This window comes from Sparus aurata, chromosome 7 (assembly GCF_900880675.1).
Source record: "Sparus aurata chromosome 7, fSpaAur1.1, whole genome shotgun sequence".
NCBI lineage: Eukaryota > Metazoa > Chordata > Actinopteri > Spariformes > Sparidae > Sparus > Sparus aurata.
The window spans coordinates 17,915,981-17,934,399 of record NC_044193.1 but is presented as its reverse complement, the minus strand read 5'-3'; the positions used below and the strand labels follow the sequence as shown (position 1 = coordinate 17,934,399).

At 44.2% G+C, this 18,419-nt stretch overlaps 1 protein-coding gene across 12 annotated transcripts in view; it reads left to right on the top strand.

The window, feature by feature from the left end:
* Window positions 1-15,279, top strand: part of huwe1 (HECT, UBA and WWE domain containing E3 ubiquitin protein ligase 1) — a 42,539-nt gene extending 27,260 nt beyond the window's left edge. For 7 of the 12 annotated variants that reach the window (XM_030424175.1, XM_030424173.1, XM_030424179.1 and 4 more), the window contains 30 exons: window positions 122-249; window positions 353-512; window positions 803-1,031; window positions 1,159-1,337; window positions 1,442-1,531; window positions 2,014-2,174; window positions 2,296-2,338; window positions 3,126-3,497; window positions 3,715-3,925; window positions 4,142-4,266; window positions 4,358-4,578; window positions 4,718-5,109; window positions 5,295-5,955; window positions 6,101-6,821; window positions 6,917-7,008; window positions 7,795-7,951; window positions 8,056-8,188; window positions 8,380-8,594; window positions 8,688-8,932; window positions 9,712-9,814; window positions 10,780-10,929; window positions 11,037-11,282; window positions 11,374-11,491; window positions 11,582-11,722; window positions 11,810-12,097; window positions 12,300-12,405; window positions 12,688-12,805; window positions 13,228-13,409; window positions 14,113-14,303; window positions 14,401-15,279. In XM_030424175.1, coding sequence (XP_030280035.1) covers window positions 122-249; window positions 353-512; window positions 803-1,031; window positions 1,159-1,337; window positions 1,442-1,531; window positions 2,014-2,174; window positions 2,296-2,338; window positions 3,126-3,497; window positions 3,715-3,925; window positions 4,142-4,266; window positions 4,358-4,578; window positions 4,718-5,109; window positions 5,295-5,955; window positions 6,101-6,821; window positions 6,917-7,008; window positions 7,795-7,951; window positions 8,056-8,188; window positions 8,380-8,594; window positions 8,688-8,932; window positions 9,712-9,814; window positions 10,780-10,929; window positions 11,037-11,282; window positions 11,374-11,491; window positions 11,582-11,722; window positions 11,810-12,097; window positions 12,300-12,405; window positions 12,688-12,805; window positions 13,228-13,409; window positions 14,113-14,303; window positions 14,401-14,503 — 6,281 coding nt within the window. In that variant the 3' untranslated portion in view covers window positions 14,504-15,279. The remainder of the gene's footprint in view (window positions 1-121; window positions 250-352; window positions 513-802; window positions 1,032-1,158; window positions 1,338-1,441; window positions 1,532-2,013; window positions 2,175-2,295; window positions 2,339-3,125; window positions 3,498-3,714; window positions 3,926-4,141; window positions 4,267-4,357; window positions 4,579-4,717; window positions 5,110-5,294; window positions 5,956-6,100; window positions 6,822-6,916; window positions 7,009-7,794; window positions 7,952-8,055; window positions 8,189-8,379; window positions 8,595-8,687; window positions 8,933-9,711; window positions 9,815-10,779; window positions 10,930-11,036; window positions 11,283-11,373; window positions 11,492-11,581; window positions 11,723-11,809; window positions 12,098-12,299; window positions 12,406-12,687; window positions 12,806-13,227; window positions 13,410-14,112; window positions 14,304-14,400) is intronic. The other 5 variants (XM_030424181.1, XM_030424174.1, XM_030424177.1 and 2 more) reach the window with 4 other exon arrangements.
* The last annotated feature ends 3,140 nt before the right edge of the window (window positions 15,280-18,419 follow it).

Here is an 18,419-nt window from a genome sequence, read left to right as displayed (position 1 = left end):
AAGACATTGCCACATCAGAACTAAATGTATCAGTCATGGTAAATTACCCCAGTGTTTGCAATGGTTTCTGTTTTTAAGATCGCCTTGTAAGGGTCTGTGTATTTTTTTTCTCTTCCATCAGATTCCATGAACATCCTGGAACCAGAGGACGAGGAGCACACACAGGAGGAGGACTCTAGTGGCAGCAATGATGATGAAGACAGCCAGGATGAAGAGGAGGAGGAGGAAGAAGAGGAGGAGGAGGATCAGGTGTGGATCAATGCAATGAGGCTTAGTAAACCAGTCAACAAGACAAGTAAACAAGTTAATTGTTCTGTATACTTAAGACTTATCGCTGCAACTTTACCTCTAGGATGATGAAGAAGGAGATGAGGATGATGATGATGAAGGTTCGGAGATGGAGTTGGATGAGGACTTCCCTGACATCAATGCCGCACCACACATCCGTTTCGAAAGGTTTGACAGGGATGATGACCTCATCATAGAGTTTGACAACATGTTCTCCAACAACGGTAAGCAGGATAATTTATTGCTAACATTAAATCAGGTCAAATGTATTATTTGTATTGATTTTAATATTAAAAGAACAGCTATCTTATTTCAATTGAATTTAAGTTCTTGGTTTCGATTATCTTTGGACTGAAAAAAATGACCTAAAATCTAAATCCATAATCATTCCAAAAACACATTCAGCCATTCTTCCAAAGACTCCAGCTACACACATCGCACAAACGTTACTTGGGGTTGTGCCAGAGCTGTCCCCCTAATGTCTGCCCACTGTTTTCTGTTGTTTTTCCATCAGCTGACATCCCTCCCTCCCCAGGCAATATTCCCAGCTCCCATCCACTGATGGTGCGCCATGCTGACCACGGTTCACTCACCCTTGGTGTAGCAGGCACAAGCAGCCGCCTGGCGCAGGGCATGGGTCGCAGCCAGCGAACACTGCGCCAGCTCACTGCCAACAGTGGACACACCATCCATGTCCACTACCCTGGCAACCGCCAGCCCAACCCTCCATTGATCTTGCAAAGGTGAAACAATGTTACTTTTGATGGCTGTGTTAAACAACACAAAATGTTGCAACATCTGTTACACCACCATACTTTATGTGAAGATGCTAATTAAAATGTCTGACGCTCTTGTAATGTTTTTACTCAGACTGTTGGGCCCAAGTGCTGCAGCAGACATTTTACAGCTTTCCAGCTCTTTGCCGCTGCAATCTCGTGGTCGTGCGCGCCTTTTGGTCGGAAATGAGGATGTGCACATCATCGCTCGTTCTGATGACGAGTTGTTGGATGACTTTTTCCATGAGCAGAGCAGTACTGGGGGACAAGCAGGTGAGAACTACTACAGCTTGTCATTAATGTTGTTAATTTGATTATAATTTGTAGAGGATTGGCCTAAATTCCTGATGTATTTGTTCTTTCTTCTTTCTCTCTAGGCACCCTTTCCAGCATTCCCACTGCCTTAACTAGATGGACAGATGAGTGTAAAGTGCTGGATGCTGAGAGTATGCATGACTGTGTGGCAGGTAGGATGGTCTGATAACCCCCATTATTTAAGATTGAGGACAAATTTTATTGATTGCTGTGGGTGCTTTCTGAAAATGTATACATTTTTGAGAATTGGATTACTCGTAACTTCTTGGCCATCATATCAGCATTTTAGGTATAAACATCATCCAAATTTAGTAGCTACAATACTCCAGTAGATGGACAACATTTTGATGGCATTAGTGTTGAGCATGCAGACATATCAATTGATTTTATACGTGATTTTAAACATAATAGTCAGTCAAACAGTAAGATGATGTACTTTTCAGTAAAATACCCAGATTGACTTCAGGTCCAGCAAGTTTTCTTGGAAAACATGAAGCATGAAAACACTTTCAAGTTACATGTTTTAAGCTAAATTGGCATTAATTGACATCGTGACATGTTTGTGACATGTTAGACCTTTAAGCTACATCCGCCACCACTTAGGAGAAATTCTGACAATTGTGTCTGCTTTCAGTGGTGAAGGTGCCTATCCTGCAGCACCTGGAGAGTCTGCGAGATGAGGAGCTGGAAGAGCGTAGAGAGAAGAGAAGGCGGCAGCTGGCTGAGGAGGAGGAGTCTAAGCAGAATGAGAGGAGAGCCTCAGGAGCAGAACAGGCCAGGGAACAGAGCCTGCAGGTGGGAAAATGATATATGTTTGTAGGCTGTGCAGAAGAGGGAATTTTCCAACATACTGGAGAAGTGCATAAATCTTGTGCATTTCCATTAAATGCTAATGTCAATTGTTTTCTGTCAACAGGGCTCTGGATTGGGGACAGTTAATGGTGCAGAGAACACTGCAGGTACCGACGTTTGTATAGATTTTCTTCCCCCTTCCGTCTTATTGTTAAATTCCTTTCAGGTATCACCACACATCTCAGTGACGGGCACCCAGAGACGAGCAGCCAGCAGAGCGTGCTGTGGGATGAGGTAGTAGTTTGTATAGTTTTAGGATCACACCAGATCTGGGAGATAACTATACAGTCTACTGTCTTTCTTATGGCAACGCTATACCAGCTTGACATCTTCATCTGCTCAAAGAAGATCTACTCTTAACTTCCAATGGACTGAAAATATCTAATGAACATTGCATTTGCATCATTTCTCTTAAGTACAATGTTGCTTCTGTTGCATCTTGCATTCATTGTAACTTCTGCAGCTGGCTTTGCTGTGGTGAGGTAGTAAGTTGTGTTGTTGTTGGGGATCAGGATTGTGCACCCCGTTCAGGAGATAACTATACAACTTACTGCCTTCCTCAGCGGAGGCCCATGGCATCTATGTAGAAAAAGATCAATAACTAATTCACATATTCAGTTCTCTTTATGTGTGGTCGCTTTGAGCTCTCCTCTTTTGAACACCAGTCATGAATGCCTTTTAAAGGACTTGGAAAAAATTTAACAATATGCACCTGTAGCTGTAGAAAGACAGCCAGTCAACAGTGGTGCAGTAGTTCACTGATTTAACAAAGATGTTTTAAACAGGAAAATACTCATTCTGAAGAAATTAGGAGCAGTAGTTTTTCTTTAGTTTTTTCCCCTACAATGTTGTTTCTGTCTTCACATAAGGTTTTTTTCTCTCTCACTGTTGCAGAGGGTGAACAGGCTCAGGGTGGTACTGTGTCATGTCTGGACCCGCCCAGGGTCTCAGAGGGCTTCCTCACTGCCCCCCCATCTGGAGAGGTCACTCCCACCACACCTGCTCCTCACGAACAAGCCCTAGTCTCTCTGGAAACCGCGATCAGTCAGCAGGTCCACCAGCCAATTGCCGACCTGCTCCTGGCCGAGTCTCATGCAAGCTCACTGGCTGCTCTGGCCGGGACAGGCCTACCACCCTTGTCGGCAGCTGACAGACCAAACAGTGAAGCGGAGGCATCTCAGATGGAAATGTCCCCAGCACCCACAATCGGTGAGAGAGTCGGTGGAGGTGGTGGAGGAGGAGGAGCGTTGGATGAAGGCAGGGAAGGTAGACTAACTTTGAAGACTCTCTTTATATAGACTGGCCAACAGTAAGGACACACATCTGTAATGTAAATGATGTTGTTGACCATGCTTGTAGTTAGAACTGTCATAAAACTTTGTCAACAATATGAAATACAGATCAATTACCCAAGGAATTTTTGCAACATTGCATTGTTTGGCATGATTTCCTAACCATAATCCCCACTATTTTTTTCCACCAGCCTCTCTTAGTCCAGACATTGTGGAGACCTCGGAGCCTGCAGTGGTTGGTGTGTCACAGCTTGAAGGGTCACCCATGGATACCAGCAGCCCTGCCTCTGCCACTCTGGAAGAAGCTGCTACTAACCCTGCTCAAACTGCCCAGCTATCTCAGGAGCTGTCTGGCAGTGGGGAGAGTGGGCTGACCGACAGGCAGACGGATGCAGATACTGGGTTAGTAGCTCGAAGCGTCATCCCTGACCAGATTGATATAAAAAAGTAGTATCATGTTCCCTGGTACACCCAAGCCTGGCCAAAGCAAAATTCTGACCTCGGTTTCCAAACACACTCCCCATTTTGTCAGTTTGATGCTGTAAATCAGCTGAGTATATCAACAAACATTTGCTGCTTTGCAACAATTCTCTATATATATATTTTTAATGTCATCAGCTCAACCTCTGTCTCATCACCGGGGGAAACGATGCCTAGGAGTGATAGTGCTGACAGCCAGTCTCAGGCCATCCAGGAAGAGCCCCTCCCATCCACCAGCAATGATGACGAGGACCCACTTGCAGGTAAAATTATTGCTACCTTACCATTTCTGCCTTTTTCTTTTCTTTTTTTTATGTTATCTCGTTAATCTTTGTGATAATTCTCTCCTGGCAGGCATTAGTTTGCCAGAGGGTGTGGATCCCTCTTTCTTGGCAGCTCTTCCTGAGGACATCCGCCGAGAGGTGCTGCAAAACCAGCTTGGCATCAGACCACCCTCCCGTCCTCCTGTTGCTACCAGCCTGCCTTCCTCTACTGCACCGGTACTGGGAGGACCAGGGGTTACAGAGGTCAGCCCTGAGTTCCTGGCGGCTTTGCCACCTGCCATCCAGGAGGAGGTGAGAGACTCCTCACTAAATGTTTACCATTAAATACCTGTCAACTAGGACAAGAAGTATTATATGATTTCCAAGCAAATAAGTAAAGGAGTCACGGATAATCAGTCAATATAACTAAGCATGCCATTGGTTGTTTCAGGTTCTTGCCCAGCAGCGAGCAGAGCAGCAGCGCCGGGAGCTAGCCCAACAGCCCCCACAAGGAGATACCCCTCTGGATCCAGTCACTTTCATCCAGACGCTGCCCTCAGAGCTCCGGCGTAGTGTCCTGGAGGACATGGAGGACAGCGTGTTGGCCGTCATGCCTCCGGACATTGCTGCTGAAGCAGCCGCTTTGCGTAGAGAGCAAGAGGCACGGCAGAGGCAACTTATGCATGAGAGGTTGTTTGGTCATAGCTCATCTTCAGCCCTTTCAGCCATCTTGCGCTCGCCAGCCTTCACTAGTCGGTTAGGGAGCAATCGTGGCGTCCAGTACACCCGATTGGCTGTGCAGAGAGGTGGCACATTTCAGATGGGTGGAGGAACAAACCACAGGTGAGGGGAGACTGTGATTTAATTGGAGGTTTTGAAAATATGATTCCTTGTATTTTTGTTGAATGACACAAAGTGTGTATGACAGATATGGGGACTTGCTTGACTTTGTTACTGAAAATGTCTTCATCAAATCATATTGCATATGACCGACGAAAAAATGTATGTGTTATTCTTTGTTTCTACAGACCATCCAGCTCCAGTGTGGACTCCTTGTTACGTCTGCGTGGACGATTGCTGTTGGACCACGAGGCCTTGTCCTGCCTGCTGGTTCTATTGTTTGTGGATGAGCCAAAGCTCAACACCAGTCGTCTGCACCGTGTGCTCAGGAACCTCTGCTACCACTCTCAGACACGAGGGTGGGTCATTCGCAGCCTGTTATCCATCCTCCAGCGCAGCAGCGAGAGTGAGGTGTGTGTAGAGACCTCACGTTTAGAAGACTCTCGTGGCAAGAGGAGCATCCAGGGAAGCTGTGGAGGGAAAGGCTCAGCTACCTCCTCCCTCTCCTCTTCATCATCCTCTTCTTCATCATCCTCATCTTCCTCCTTGGAGCTACTGAACAGGGTGGAGTCTCGCAGCTCCAGTCAGCTTTCCTGGCTCTCTGTTTCTATGGATGCAGCTTTGGGCTGTCGGACAAACATTTTTCAGATTCAGCGAGTATCAGGTAGAAAGCATGCCGACCGGCATTCAGCTGGGGGATCTACAGGATCTGGAACACTGGGAGGAGTGTCAGGCACTGCTGCAGGTGTCACATGTGCTGGGGGTGGTGGTTCCACTGTCCATATCCACCCACAGGCTGCTCCAGTAGTCTGTCGACACGTGTTGGACACTCTTATCCAGCTAGCTAAGGTATGAGTCTACCTATCTTTGTACAAAACTGCATCATCTATTGTAGATGCCCTGCTTATAAAAACTTAAAATAACATAAAATATCAACATAACATCAACACAAACAACAACAAAACTGACTAAAGTTTCTTGTCTGTCCCTGCAGGTATTCCCGAGCCACTTCACCCAGCAGCGCTGTAAGGATCTGTCAGCATCTGCTTCTGAACTGGACTCTCGTCTTTGTTCAGTCACCTCTGGAGGAGGGGGTGGAACTGTTGGCTCCAGGTCAGGGTCGCAGTCTCAGAGCAACCCCAGTTCCAACGCCTCCAATGCCCAGAACTCCTTGGGCTCTGCTGCTGCTACTCTCCAGTCTCTGGGAATCTCCACTGATTTTTGGGACCTGCTGGTCAAGCTGGACAACATGAATGTCAGCCGCAAGGGCAAAGCCTCTATGAAGACAGTGCCTCTCGGGGGCAGTGCAGAGGCTGAGGGGGCTCAGTTCAGCTTGGAGACCTCCCCTCTAGGCCAGCTGATGAACATGCTGTCCCACCCAGTCATCAGACGGAGCTCCTTGCTCACTGAAAAGCTGCTGCGCCTGCTCTCCCTCATATCCATTGCCCTGCCTGACAACAAGGCCACCGAGGTGCCTGCTGGACACCCAACCCCACAGGCTGCCAACCCCAGTGTGGCAACCAGCTCAGGAGCCACAGCCCCAATCACAACACAGGGCATGGCGTCAGCCGGTTCTACCGTGCCCACTGTGGCAGTCCCAGGGGCCTCTGTAGGGGCTGCGGCCCAGGGAACATCCTCAGGGACAAGTTTAGCAGCCTCCCAGACATCCTCTACAACAATCTCTATACCCACGTCCACTGGAACAACCTCTACAGGTAGTGTTAATTATTTCCAAAAAATATATGTACCTGCATCTGTGAAATAGCAATTTCAGTATGAAAAATAATGGGTTTTTTTCTTGGTTAAACAGGGAAACAGAGGGCCACTGTTAGCATTATAGAGAGTGACAACAAGATGGCCTCCTCTGGACTCACAGAGAAACAGCTTCAACTCTCTGTAGAGGTACGGGGGAAAAGTGTCATACAATTTCACTCATGGTATCATCATGAAATGTGTGTGAATTCTTAAGACTTTTCATGGAAAGTGTAACTTTAAATATTAGTTTGATAACCTCTACTGAGGATCATCTTAGGCAAGCCAGATGGCACACTCAGGAGAGAGGTTTGGATGATGACAAGAGCAGAGATACATTTTGGTATGTGACTTCGTGTTTTTTAGTATTTAAAGAAGAATAAGAATATTGTCTTATCTAGAAGTCATAAAAGTGGCCAAATGTCAGATAGTAAAATGCTATCTGCTGCCCAAACACGGTATAATCGTTACATTTTCTATTAATTACGATGCTCTGGTTGATCAAAAAGCATTACTACCAAAACATAAATGCAAATATTTTGTTAAAGTTCTGTTACTGGAAGATTACTTCCAAGAGGACCATGATTACATTTAGATTTATTTAGCAGTGTCCTAAGGCAGGAAAAACAAGAAATGGCTTTGTGTGGGAACCTGTAGTATAATCCAGATAAAGTTCTGTTGAAAAAAATCAAAAGATTCAACCTTTTGGATATGTGGGTTTTCAGTGAATCAATATTTAAATGAGCAGTAAATTGTAATAAAATGTGTGTTGGTGATGTCTGCCACACCACCATCTATTTTTCCTTTGATCTACTCCCAGACACCACCTGGGCCCCTGTCAAATGGTTGTCACTGATGGGAGTTAGATGGATTGCCTGAATTGTCACATCCATCACCAAAAGACCTCTATTTTCTAACAACTCTTTTCCTTACCAGGTGTTGACATCTCACTCATGTTCAGAGGAGGGTCTGGAAGATGCAGCTAACATTCTGCTGCAGTTATCAAGGGGAGACGGTGCCACCAGAGATACTGTGCTCAGACTGCTGCTCAGTGGAGCTAGACACCTCGGATACACTCTGTGCAAACAGATCGGTTAGTTCTGGTCAACATTACAGATGCCTGTTGTCATGTTCCTATTGAAGCAGATTCAATTTTCCCTTTTTTGTACATTTTTTAAAATATTTACTCTCTCCCAGGCACGTTACTGGCCGAACTTAGAGAATACAACTTGGAGCAGCAGAGACGGGCACAAGCTGATTCACACTCCCCAGATGCCCCTCCTGAGGATTCCTCTATCACAGCCAGGCTGAAGGGCAAGATGACTAGCAGGTTAGCTAGTGATGACTCTGGGCAACATTAGGTTTTCAATACACATGCAAAGGCTGTGGTCGTTCTGTTGCGTCTAATCTCTAAATTAGATTAGCCTACAGCATGTAGTGGTGGTTCATCTGTTTTTGCATGCAATGAGATGCAAGGATGTCCTACAGCTACAATTTCCTTTACCTTGTTTGTCTTTGTTGGTTGGGGCACAGGTTTGACGGTTCAGAGAGTGTCGTGATTGTGGCGGCACAGAAGCGCACCCTCGGTGGACGTGAACTCCAGCTTCCCTGTATGAGCTCTCTAACCTCCAAGACGTCGACGCAGAAGTTTTTCCTGCGAGTGCTTCAGGTCATTATCCAGCTCCGCGAGGACACTCGGCGCGCCAACAAGAAAGCCAAACAGACAGGGCGATTAGGTAAGAGGATGTTACATACACACAGTATTCATGATATATATAAAACATCCTGTTGTGTCATGTGATGTGGTGTCTCCTCCTCTCACCGGCCAGGCTCCACCAGTTTGGGCTCAGCCAGCAGCATCCAGGCTGCGGTGCGTCAGCTGGAGGCAGAGGCTGATGCGATCATCCAGATGGTGAGAGAGGGTCAGCGGGCGCGCCGGCTTCAACAGGCACCCCCACCCACTGCCACTTCTGCCTCTGCCGCTGCCGCCGCCGCCGCCGCCGGATCTTCAGTGGCTGTCCCCCATGCCCCCACTGGTGCTGCTCCCCCTGCTGGCACGGCTGCTGCTGCCACGGTTAGCATGGGCTGCACTGATAGCAGGCATACTTCTACTTACACACTGCACACACTTGCAGAAGGAAACCATTTGGAAGCTGATAAAAAGCACATCGTAAAACACACTGTATGACCATCACAGTATAATTATTTCAAAGTTACTGTTGTGGTCAGCAAGATAAGTGCTACGATATTCCGACATGCTTCTTGTCTAATTTGGCTTTGCCTGTACTGGCTTTGTGCATTTTGTAAAATCATGAGCTAACCCCATTACTTGTAATGCATATCTGTCTCATTTGGAAAAAATAATCTATGGGTAACATTTCTTATGGTATTGCATTGCATCTGTAAATGACATAATTGAGTGTGCGGTCACCATCAGCCTGCTACTTCAACCAGTTTATGCTTATTGAGAACTGCTGCCATGATGAATATTGACAGCCCCATCACAAAGACAGATATGCCAGTGACCCACTGAGTTCTCTTTCACTGAGTTTGCATTGACATGTTCTAATGTTGAAATGGTCTGAATATAAGTGTGCTGCCTGCTCCAAACTGTTTGATCTGTTCCACTGATGTTGTCTGTTTGCTGGCTGACATGGCTTCATGCTTTGGCCCTCCCTCCTTCCATACTCAGTTCCAGTCCCTCTCCTCTCACAGTGGATCATGGGAATGTCATTATGCATGGCAGTATCAGTCAAGATGGTTACCATGACCAAAACAAAGTTAATAATTAATTGTTCCACGTTGTTGAACCTCTCTCTGCCTCTCTGGTCCTTCCTGGTTTGTTTCCTGTAGTCTGAAGTGCAGTCCATGTCAGAAACCCAGGCAGCCCAGAGAGATGACTCTCCAATGGACGTGGACCAGCCATCTCCGCTAGAGCAGGACCCTGCACCACTGGGTATGACTCACTTTCATACAGACAATAGTGCTTTTCACAGTACAATTAGTTGGGGCTTGCTAACCCTCCTCCAGAGCAGGGTAAGTCCTGACTTTGCGTGGGTATCCCCGTAAAATCAATGTAGTCCGAGGTTAAGAAGTGTAGTAGTAACACATTATAGAATGTTTACATTAGCTTCAAAGCACTTTTATGCGTAACCCAGGGCTAGTAGAAGTGCGGTGTGAATCATATAGCCCAAGTTTAGCTTAATCCTGGGTTTACAATCTGTATGAAAAAGATGGCCCAAGGATAAAAGTACTCTGTGTGAAAAACCCTAATGAGAACATAAAAAACACATGCTGATATGTTGGGTTTTTGTTTGTTTTATTAGTAAATGACCCACCACATCCAGTGAGCAATATGTCTACCATTCTCTATTTATAAGTCTTCATTGTTATGAGGAATTGCTTTTATTTAATTTATTTAGTCCAGCAGTTGCATAAGGAATTTAATTAATTAGAAATTGCATATTTAATTGGTTACATGGCACAGAATTGACTAGGAATGCATCAATAAAAATTACATTGTGACATTGTACATTTTAAGAACAGCTGTATGCTTTTTGTCATTTCAATGTCTAATTCATTTTAAATGTATTATATGAAAGGAAACATGTTGGGGCTAACATTTACTAACAGAACAATCTGATTAAGAATGTCCCCCTGTTAGTGAAAATGGCTTCTACGCTTTTGATCGCTTATATGCTTTATCATGATTGTAATAAATTGCATAAAAAAAAAAAAAAGAAAGAAAGGAGCTACTGTAATAAACCACGCAATTTTAACATTGATAAACAAATTTGGGCTTGTTCATCACCTCTGGAGCAGCTCTCTAACAGCCAAATAATGGTTTCAGTCTATTAGCAGGTATTTATGATGAATGATGTAATGGTTCTGAACATAGTGAATTTTTTTTTTCCTTTTTAGATGAAGAAGGAAACGGCCAATCGGAGAGTGAGGAGAGACTTCCAGACCTCCCACTACTCAGTGAGCAGCTGCTGCTGGACGAACTGTGGGACATGCTTGGCGAGTGCCTGAAAGAGCTTGAGGAGTCCCATGATCAACATGCCGTACTGGGTACATTGAATTCTCATAAGAAATCAATTTTTTTTATGCTGTATGTGATTCATATTGGATATGTCTCTTGAGGAATATGTCCCCCTAATAATGTTATCCTTCCCCAGTTCTTCAGCCTGCTGTGGAGGCCTTCTTCCTCGTCCATGCCACAGAGCGGGAGAGCAAACCACCTGTGCGGGACACCCGGGAGAGCCAGCTTTCTCACATCAAAGACGAGCCTCCACCGCTGTCGCCAGCACCCCTTACACCTGCCACACCCTCATCCCTAGACCCATTCTTTTCCAGGGAACCATCCTCCATGCACATCTCTTCAAACTTGCCACCAGACACCCAGAAGTTCCTCCGCTTTGCCGGTGAGGCTGAAAGATTTAAGGAGAGCAATACAGCTTAATACTCATGTCAAGGGTAATGGCTAACGGGACTCTTTTTTTTCCCTCGTTTTAGAAACTCACCGCACAGTGCTTAACCAGATCCTGCGCCAGTCCACCACCCACTTGGCTGATGGGCCTTTTGCAGTCCTGGTAGACTACATACGCATCCTTGACTTTGATGTCAAGAGGAAGTAAGCAGGATTATTTTACACTTTTATCTTACACAGTCAAATACACAAAACAATTTATTGAGAGTTATTGGTATTTTTCTTTCTCTGCAGGTACTTCCGCCAGGAGTTGGAGCGGCTGGATGAAGGCCTGAGGAAGGAGGACATGGCTGTACATGTGAGGCGAGATCACGTTTTCGAGGACTCCTACAGGGAGCTGCATCGCAAGAGCCCAGAGGACATGAAGAATAGACTGTAAGGCTCCATTGCCCCTCCATCCAGCTGTGTGTCCTCTTAATTCAGAACCACTCAGCCTCATACTCTTCTTCGTTTCCATTACAGGTACATAGTGTTTGAAGGGGAGGAGGGCCAGGACGCTGGTGGCCTGCTGAGGGAATGGTACATGATCATCTCCCGAGAGATGTTCAACCCCATGTACGCCCTGTTCCGCACTTCGCCAGGTGACCGCGTCACCTATACCATCAACCCCTCATCCCACTGCAACCCCAACCACCTCAGCTACTTCAAGTTTGTGGGCCGCGTGGTGGCCAAGGCAGTCTATGATAACCGGTTATTGGAGTGTTACTTCACCCGCAGCTTCTACAAGCACATCCTGGGCAAGAGTGTCAGGTATTTGAGCTTCTGGCAGTTGCAGCCAAGTACGCTAATTTTCAAAGACTGTTCTAACTACACTAATTATCCCAACAAACCATGACTTACTGAGTGCTGCACTAAATGATTTTGCCAACAAGGGAGCAGTGTAGCTGCCATATTTTGCAGTCTGTTTCTTGAATGTGGTAATAATATGGATGTCTCTCTGTGGCATTATAAGGTACACTGACATGGAGAGCGAGGACTACCCATTCTTCCAGGGCTTGGTGTACTTGTTGGAGAACGATGTGTCCACGCTGGGTTACGAGCTGACATTCAGCACGGAGGTTTGTGTCTGTTCTCTAAATGTTTCAATTAGCTGCAAGTGGAAAATTGATTCTCCTGCTGTATCCTCTCCTTAACCATTGAAATTAGGATTAGCCCTCAAGGGTTTGAATCCCAGATGCTCTATGTGCTTGTGAAATAAGTGCTGCAGAAGTGTAATTTGGAATCTGATGGCCTTAAAAAGCTGTTAATGGATGCCATCTGTGACTCGCAGTACAATATGAAGCTGAAACTCTGCAAAACTGAGCTACAGTGAAAGACATCATATGCTCATGTGTTTGTAGGTCCAGGAGTTTGGGGTTTGTGAAGTGAGAGACCTCAAGCCAAATGGAGCCAATATCCTAGTCACCGAGGAAAACAAAAAAGAATATGTGCACCTGGTATGCCAGATGAAGATGACAGGTGAGATTATGGTTACTACACTGCAAATTTAATTTCTCTTTAGCAGTTGGGCTGTAATAATACTCAGTGTGACTGACAAACAAGTTGTGCTGCAAATAATCTACATCTCCAGATATTATAATATATTATTCTCAGTGATGCACTAGGTGGCAGCGCTCCTAAATTTGCAGCTGATCATCATGCAGCAGAGAGCCAAAGGTGTTGCTTTCTGGAAGACGGCTGATTTATCACAAGCATTACCTCCAGCTGCTGCTTGAATAAATTATTTAGCAAAGCTTGGAATTTTCAGCTGCTTAATTGGATTTTTTTTTTTTAAAAGCCACCGACTTAATTGGAAGAATAACATTGGTCGCATGCCAAAAAAAGAATATTCTCACTGCCACAGAATGATCCCCGAGTGAATACTATTACTTGTTTTCTAGGTGCGATCCGCAAGCAGCTTGCAGCCTTCCTTGAGGGATTTTATGAGATCATCCCCAAGAGGCTGATCTCCATCTTCACTGAGCAGGAGCTGGAGCTGCTCATCTCTGGCCTGCCCACCATCGACATCGATGACCTGAAGGCCAACACTGAATATCACAAATACCAGTCCAGCTCCATCCAGGTACGAATGAGTGAACACACATGCAACGTTATAGTTGGTGTATACATAACTGGGACATAACCCAGGAGTTTTCAAGGTTTCTTCAACTCAGTCAGTTTCTGGCCATAACAACTTTTCCCTTAAGGCCCCCACACACCGCCCAGACTCAAACCAACGGCCAACTGCCTTTATCCGACCACTCTGTTGCCTCTTGTCTGACCCGTTCGGCAGAAAAGTTGCATTGAACACACCGCTCCGGCGTGATGCCAGCTCCACAGTAGCGTGTACGTTCTGCGTTTGCATGAGATGCAATAAGTGGGTGGCGCTACATGAAAACAGCAAATGACGGAACGGAGTGCATAGAAAAACAAAGCGCGCACAATTCTGCCCCTCCCACACACCGTGCTGATTCACTAGCACACCACCAATCAGAATGGTCATACTGCTAGCACACAGCTAATCAGAAAATCCAATGGCTCAGACGGCTAACGGCCAACCTTCTCAGACTTTGCATGTTGAATCGGAGCAGACGACGTCTGCGTGGCACCGAAAGCTTCCAATGCAGCTGAATACACGGAACATATTTGTTCCCGACCTTGTCCGAGTCTCCCCAAACACTTCAGACATCCAACGGTTGGGCCGGTGTGCTCTTGCCTTTAGACAGAAAAATCACATAAAATGACATTGGAACATGTTTATAACTCAACTACTTTTGTCTTTTTAGATCCAGTGGTTCTGGCGGGCCTTGCGGTCCTTTGACCAGGCCGACCGGGCTAAATTCTTACAGTTTGTCACCGGCACATCCAAGGTTCCCCTCCAGGGTTTCGCTGCTCTGGAGGGCATGAACGGCATCCAGAAGTTCCAGATCCACCGTGATGATCGCTCCACTGACCGCCTGCCATCTGCTCATACCTGGTAAAGACATAGCGAGATTACAAGGCATAAATAAAAATATAACAATCCTGAAGGCACAAACTAATTCCGACGTTCTCTCTCCTTCTCCCACCTTCAGCTTTAACCAGCTGGACCTCCCGGCTTATGAAAGCTATGAGAAGCTGAGACATATGCTGCTGTTGGCCATTCAGGAATGCTCAGAGGGATTCGGACTGGCTTAAACTATGAGACTCTTAACACACACCCACAGACACACACAGACATGCATACAAACACTTGATTTAGTTTTGCCGACTCCTGACACATTCACACTGATAACCTTTGAACGCACGCACACACGCACACACTATCATAGACATTACTGGATTACTTGTTGAATGGCCTAGACTTACTGGTTTCTATTCCATATAAAACAGATAAAGCCAGCAAGTGAAACGGACTGATTGACATTGCGTACAACACAGAGAGCCTCATGTTGACACAATTGTGTCTCCCTTCCCAATTTAATGGCAAATGCAAGAGTGGATTCAGAGGATAAAACATGGACTAATATAAGAGACGTTTTCTTCATTTAGTTTGATTTCTCTGTACAAAAGGTTTGGGAGTTTATTATGTTTAATCTTTTTTGTTCTCTGGCTGTGTAAAAAGAAAAAAGAGAATGTTGTTTGAACAGGATGGTTATAAAACCTTTGGGGAAAAAATGTTGGTGGTTTCTTGTTGCAAATTTGTGACCTCACAAGCCTTGACGACAGGGAACATTTTTATGGGGGTATATGAACAACTTGAGAAGTTTTGGAGATATTCACAAAAATGCACTTTTCAAAGTTTTGTGGCATTTTTAAGGAAGGATGGTACAAAAAAATGAAGAGAAAACCTGAAGGAGAGAAAAAAAACAATAACCATAAATTCTAGAGTATTTTTGGCTATTAAATCGCTGACCCAGCCTTGAGCCTTTGAATCAGAGTGGAATAACTACATGAATAAATGCATAAAATTGCGTCTATTGTCTCTTTTAACAGTGTTTTAACCATGACATGCAGTCAGTTCATCTCACCAAAATTCAATGTGTCAATTCTGTATTTAATCACACGAAAATACTTGTCAATTAACGGACAATTCTAAAAAACTATTTTCTATATGCAGTATTTTGATTGTCAGTTCCTAAATTGAGTTCTGTGACAAGTGAGACCTGTCCCATAGTTTATACTCACAAAGATCTCAGCGATGAATGAGACAAACTGTCCCTGATGACAAACTCATTTAAGTATAGTAACATGATGTGTAATGACTGATGCCATCCTGGAGCATGTTTCTCATGCACTGCCTGAAGTCTTTAGTTTAAAACAGTAATTTGGCAGCATAACAGGAGGTCATTGCAAGCAGTGCTGTCATTTCCCAGGCTGACTTTGGTACAGTATGCCCTTCAGTCTCAAGTAATGTTTGTACCCTGGATTATGTCACACAGTCCAGTGTCCCCCTGCCTTTTAACTTCTGACTTAACTGAAGATGACAGAGCACGCAGATTTAATTTTCTTATCATGGTTTGGGCTACAAAGAATGTATTTTGACCCAGGGTGATGTCTCAGGTTTAGTCTTTTCCTGTTCATCCAACGGTAATAGATTTTACAGTGAACATTTTAACATGTCAGATGGAAGACTACAGGTGTATTTGCTAACATTTAAAGCAAATGCATTCCATTTAGGAACATGATGGCCCACTGGAAGATTTAATTGAACAGTTGAGTGTGTTTCACCTGCATTTTATGACAAGTTAAAAACAAGTCTACTGTGAAAAAGGACCATTGTCTCTGTTTTGACCAGAAGACTGAAGATGATGCTGCGACTTGCCTTGGTTTCCAAATTTGAAGACAGCGGAAGAATAGCCTCAGGATGAGCTCATGAACTATTAACAATTCACACAAACTTGATGGATATAGAAAAAGGCCTTTGTTCTTACTAACCTAGTGAGTTACTAATTTGGGTTGCACCATAAAAGATTCACAAAAAAATATTTTTGCTAGTAATGGTTATAATATTTAAAAAGGTTGCAAAGAAACATCTGAGGCCATGTCCAAACAATAGGAAGATAAAGTAAATACAGCTGGACTCCTAAACATCTGGCAGGGCAGGTTGGTAAAGTCAAGTGAGTGCAACTGGCAGAAATGAGTTAAAATGAGATTTACTTATCTCAAAGCCAATTGCAAACTAAGTGTAAAAAATGGGTTTGATTTTGTTTTATTTATATGTACATACTTGTCTCAGAGTTTGTAAAATTGGTGCAGGTTAGATAAAATGGACATTTTCAATTCTGCTGCTAACTAGCTAGACGCCTATGGTGACATCTTGCAAAGTGAGCTATATTGTGTTATTCTGGAAGAATGTAACATATAAACCCTCTAAGTTTACATTATTAACCAGAATGTGTAGTTGTGAAGTAAGGGGTCATTTCTATATTAGTTTTCATTTAAACTCGTACTTTTAAAGCTAAGGGGAGACAGATTTGCAAGCGAGCTAATGTTAGCTTTGTCAGTTGGTACAGTTAGCTAGCTTGTGTAACAGTGACGCCTGTCGGTGAATGTTAGCAGGTGTAAACATTTAGCAACATCTCTCTAGCTACATGAGAGAGAGAGGGTGTATGATGCAACAGATTTGATTTAGGTGATGTTTAATTTCCCTTTAGCACAGTAAACACATTATACCTGTATTAAGTCTGCAACTAGCTCATGAATTAGCTGGTTCTTGTTTTCTTGTCACACAAAAAGGGGACTTGATGCAATGTGCAGTGAACTGGACCTCAGGCCCTTCAGAAATTCACTTTTAATTAGGGCTGGTAAGACTGAAAGAAAAAAGAAACTACTAATAAGATATAGACATGAAAATATAAAGGATAACATATATATAAGTATATAAGTTATACTATATACAACGCATATACATTGCAAATGTACACTACCAGTCAAAAGTTTGGACACACCTTCTCATTTAATGGTTTTTCATTATTTTCATGACAGTTTGCATTGTAGATTCTCACTGAAGGCATCAAAACTATGAATGAACACATATGAAATTATTTAGTGAACAAAAAAGTGTGAAATAACTCTAAATATGTTTCATATTTTAGATTCCTCAAAGTAGCCACGCTTTGCTTTGTTGACAGTGCTGTCTTCTCTCAGTGAGCTTCATGATAGTAGTAGTCACCTGAAATGGTTTTCACTTCTCAGGTGTGCCTTGTCAGGGTTCATTTGTGGAATTTCTTGCCTTCTTAATGGGGTTGGGACCATTAGTTGTGTTGTGCAAAAGTCAGGTTTGTACACAGCTCACAGCCCTATTTGACAACTGTTAGAATTCATATTATGGCAAGAACCAGCAAGAAATCAGCTTAGTAAAGAGAAACGACAGTCTATCATTACTTTAAGAGCTGAAGGTCAGTCACCGCGGAAAATTGCAAAAACTTTGAATGAGTCCTCAAGTGCAGTCACAAAAACCATCAAGCGCTACGACGAAACTGGCTCACATGAGGACCACCCCAGGAGAGGAAGACCAAGAATCGCCTCTGCTGCTGGGAATAAGGGTGCTTTGCTGGTGACACTGTTGGGGATTTATTCAAAACTGAAGGCACACTTAACCAGCACGGCTACCACAGCATCCTGCAGCAACATGCCATCCCATCCGGTTTGCGTTTAGTTGGATGACTCCAAACACACCTCCAGGCTGTGTTAGGGCTATTTGGCCAAGAAGGAGTGTGATGGTGTGCTGCACCAGATGACCTGGCCTTCACAGTCACCTGACCTAAACCCAATCGAGATGGTTTGGGATGAGATGGACCGCAGAGTGAAGGCAAAAGGGCCAACAAGTGCTCAGCATCTCTGGGAACTCCTTCAAGACTATTGGAAAACCATTTCAGGAGACGACCTCATGAAGCTCATCGAGAGAATGCCAAGAGTGTGCAAAGCAGTGATCAAAGCAAAGGGTGGCTATTTTAAAGAGTTTGAGTTGAGTTTTGAGTTATTTCACACTCTTTTGTTGACTACATAATTCCATATGTGTTCATTCATAGTTTTGATGCCTTCAGTGAGATTCTACAATGTAAATAGTCATGAAAATAAAGAAAAAACATTAAATGAGAAGGTGTATATA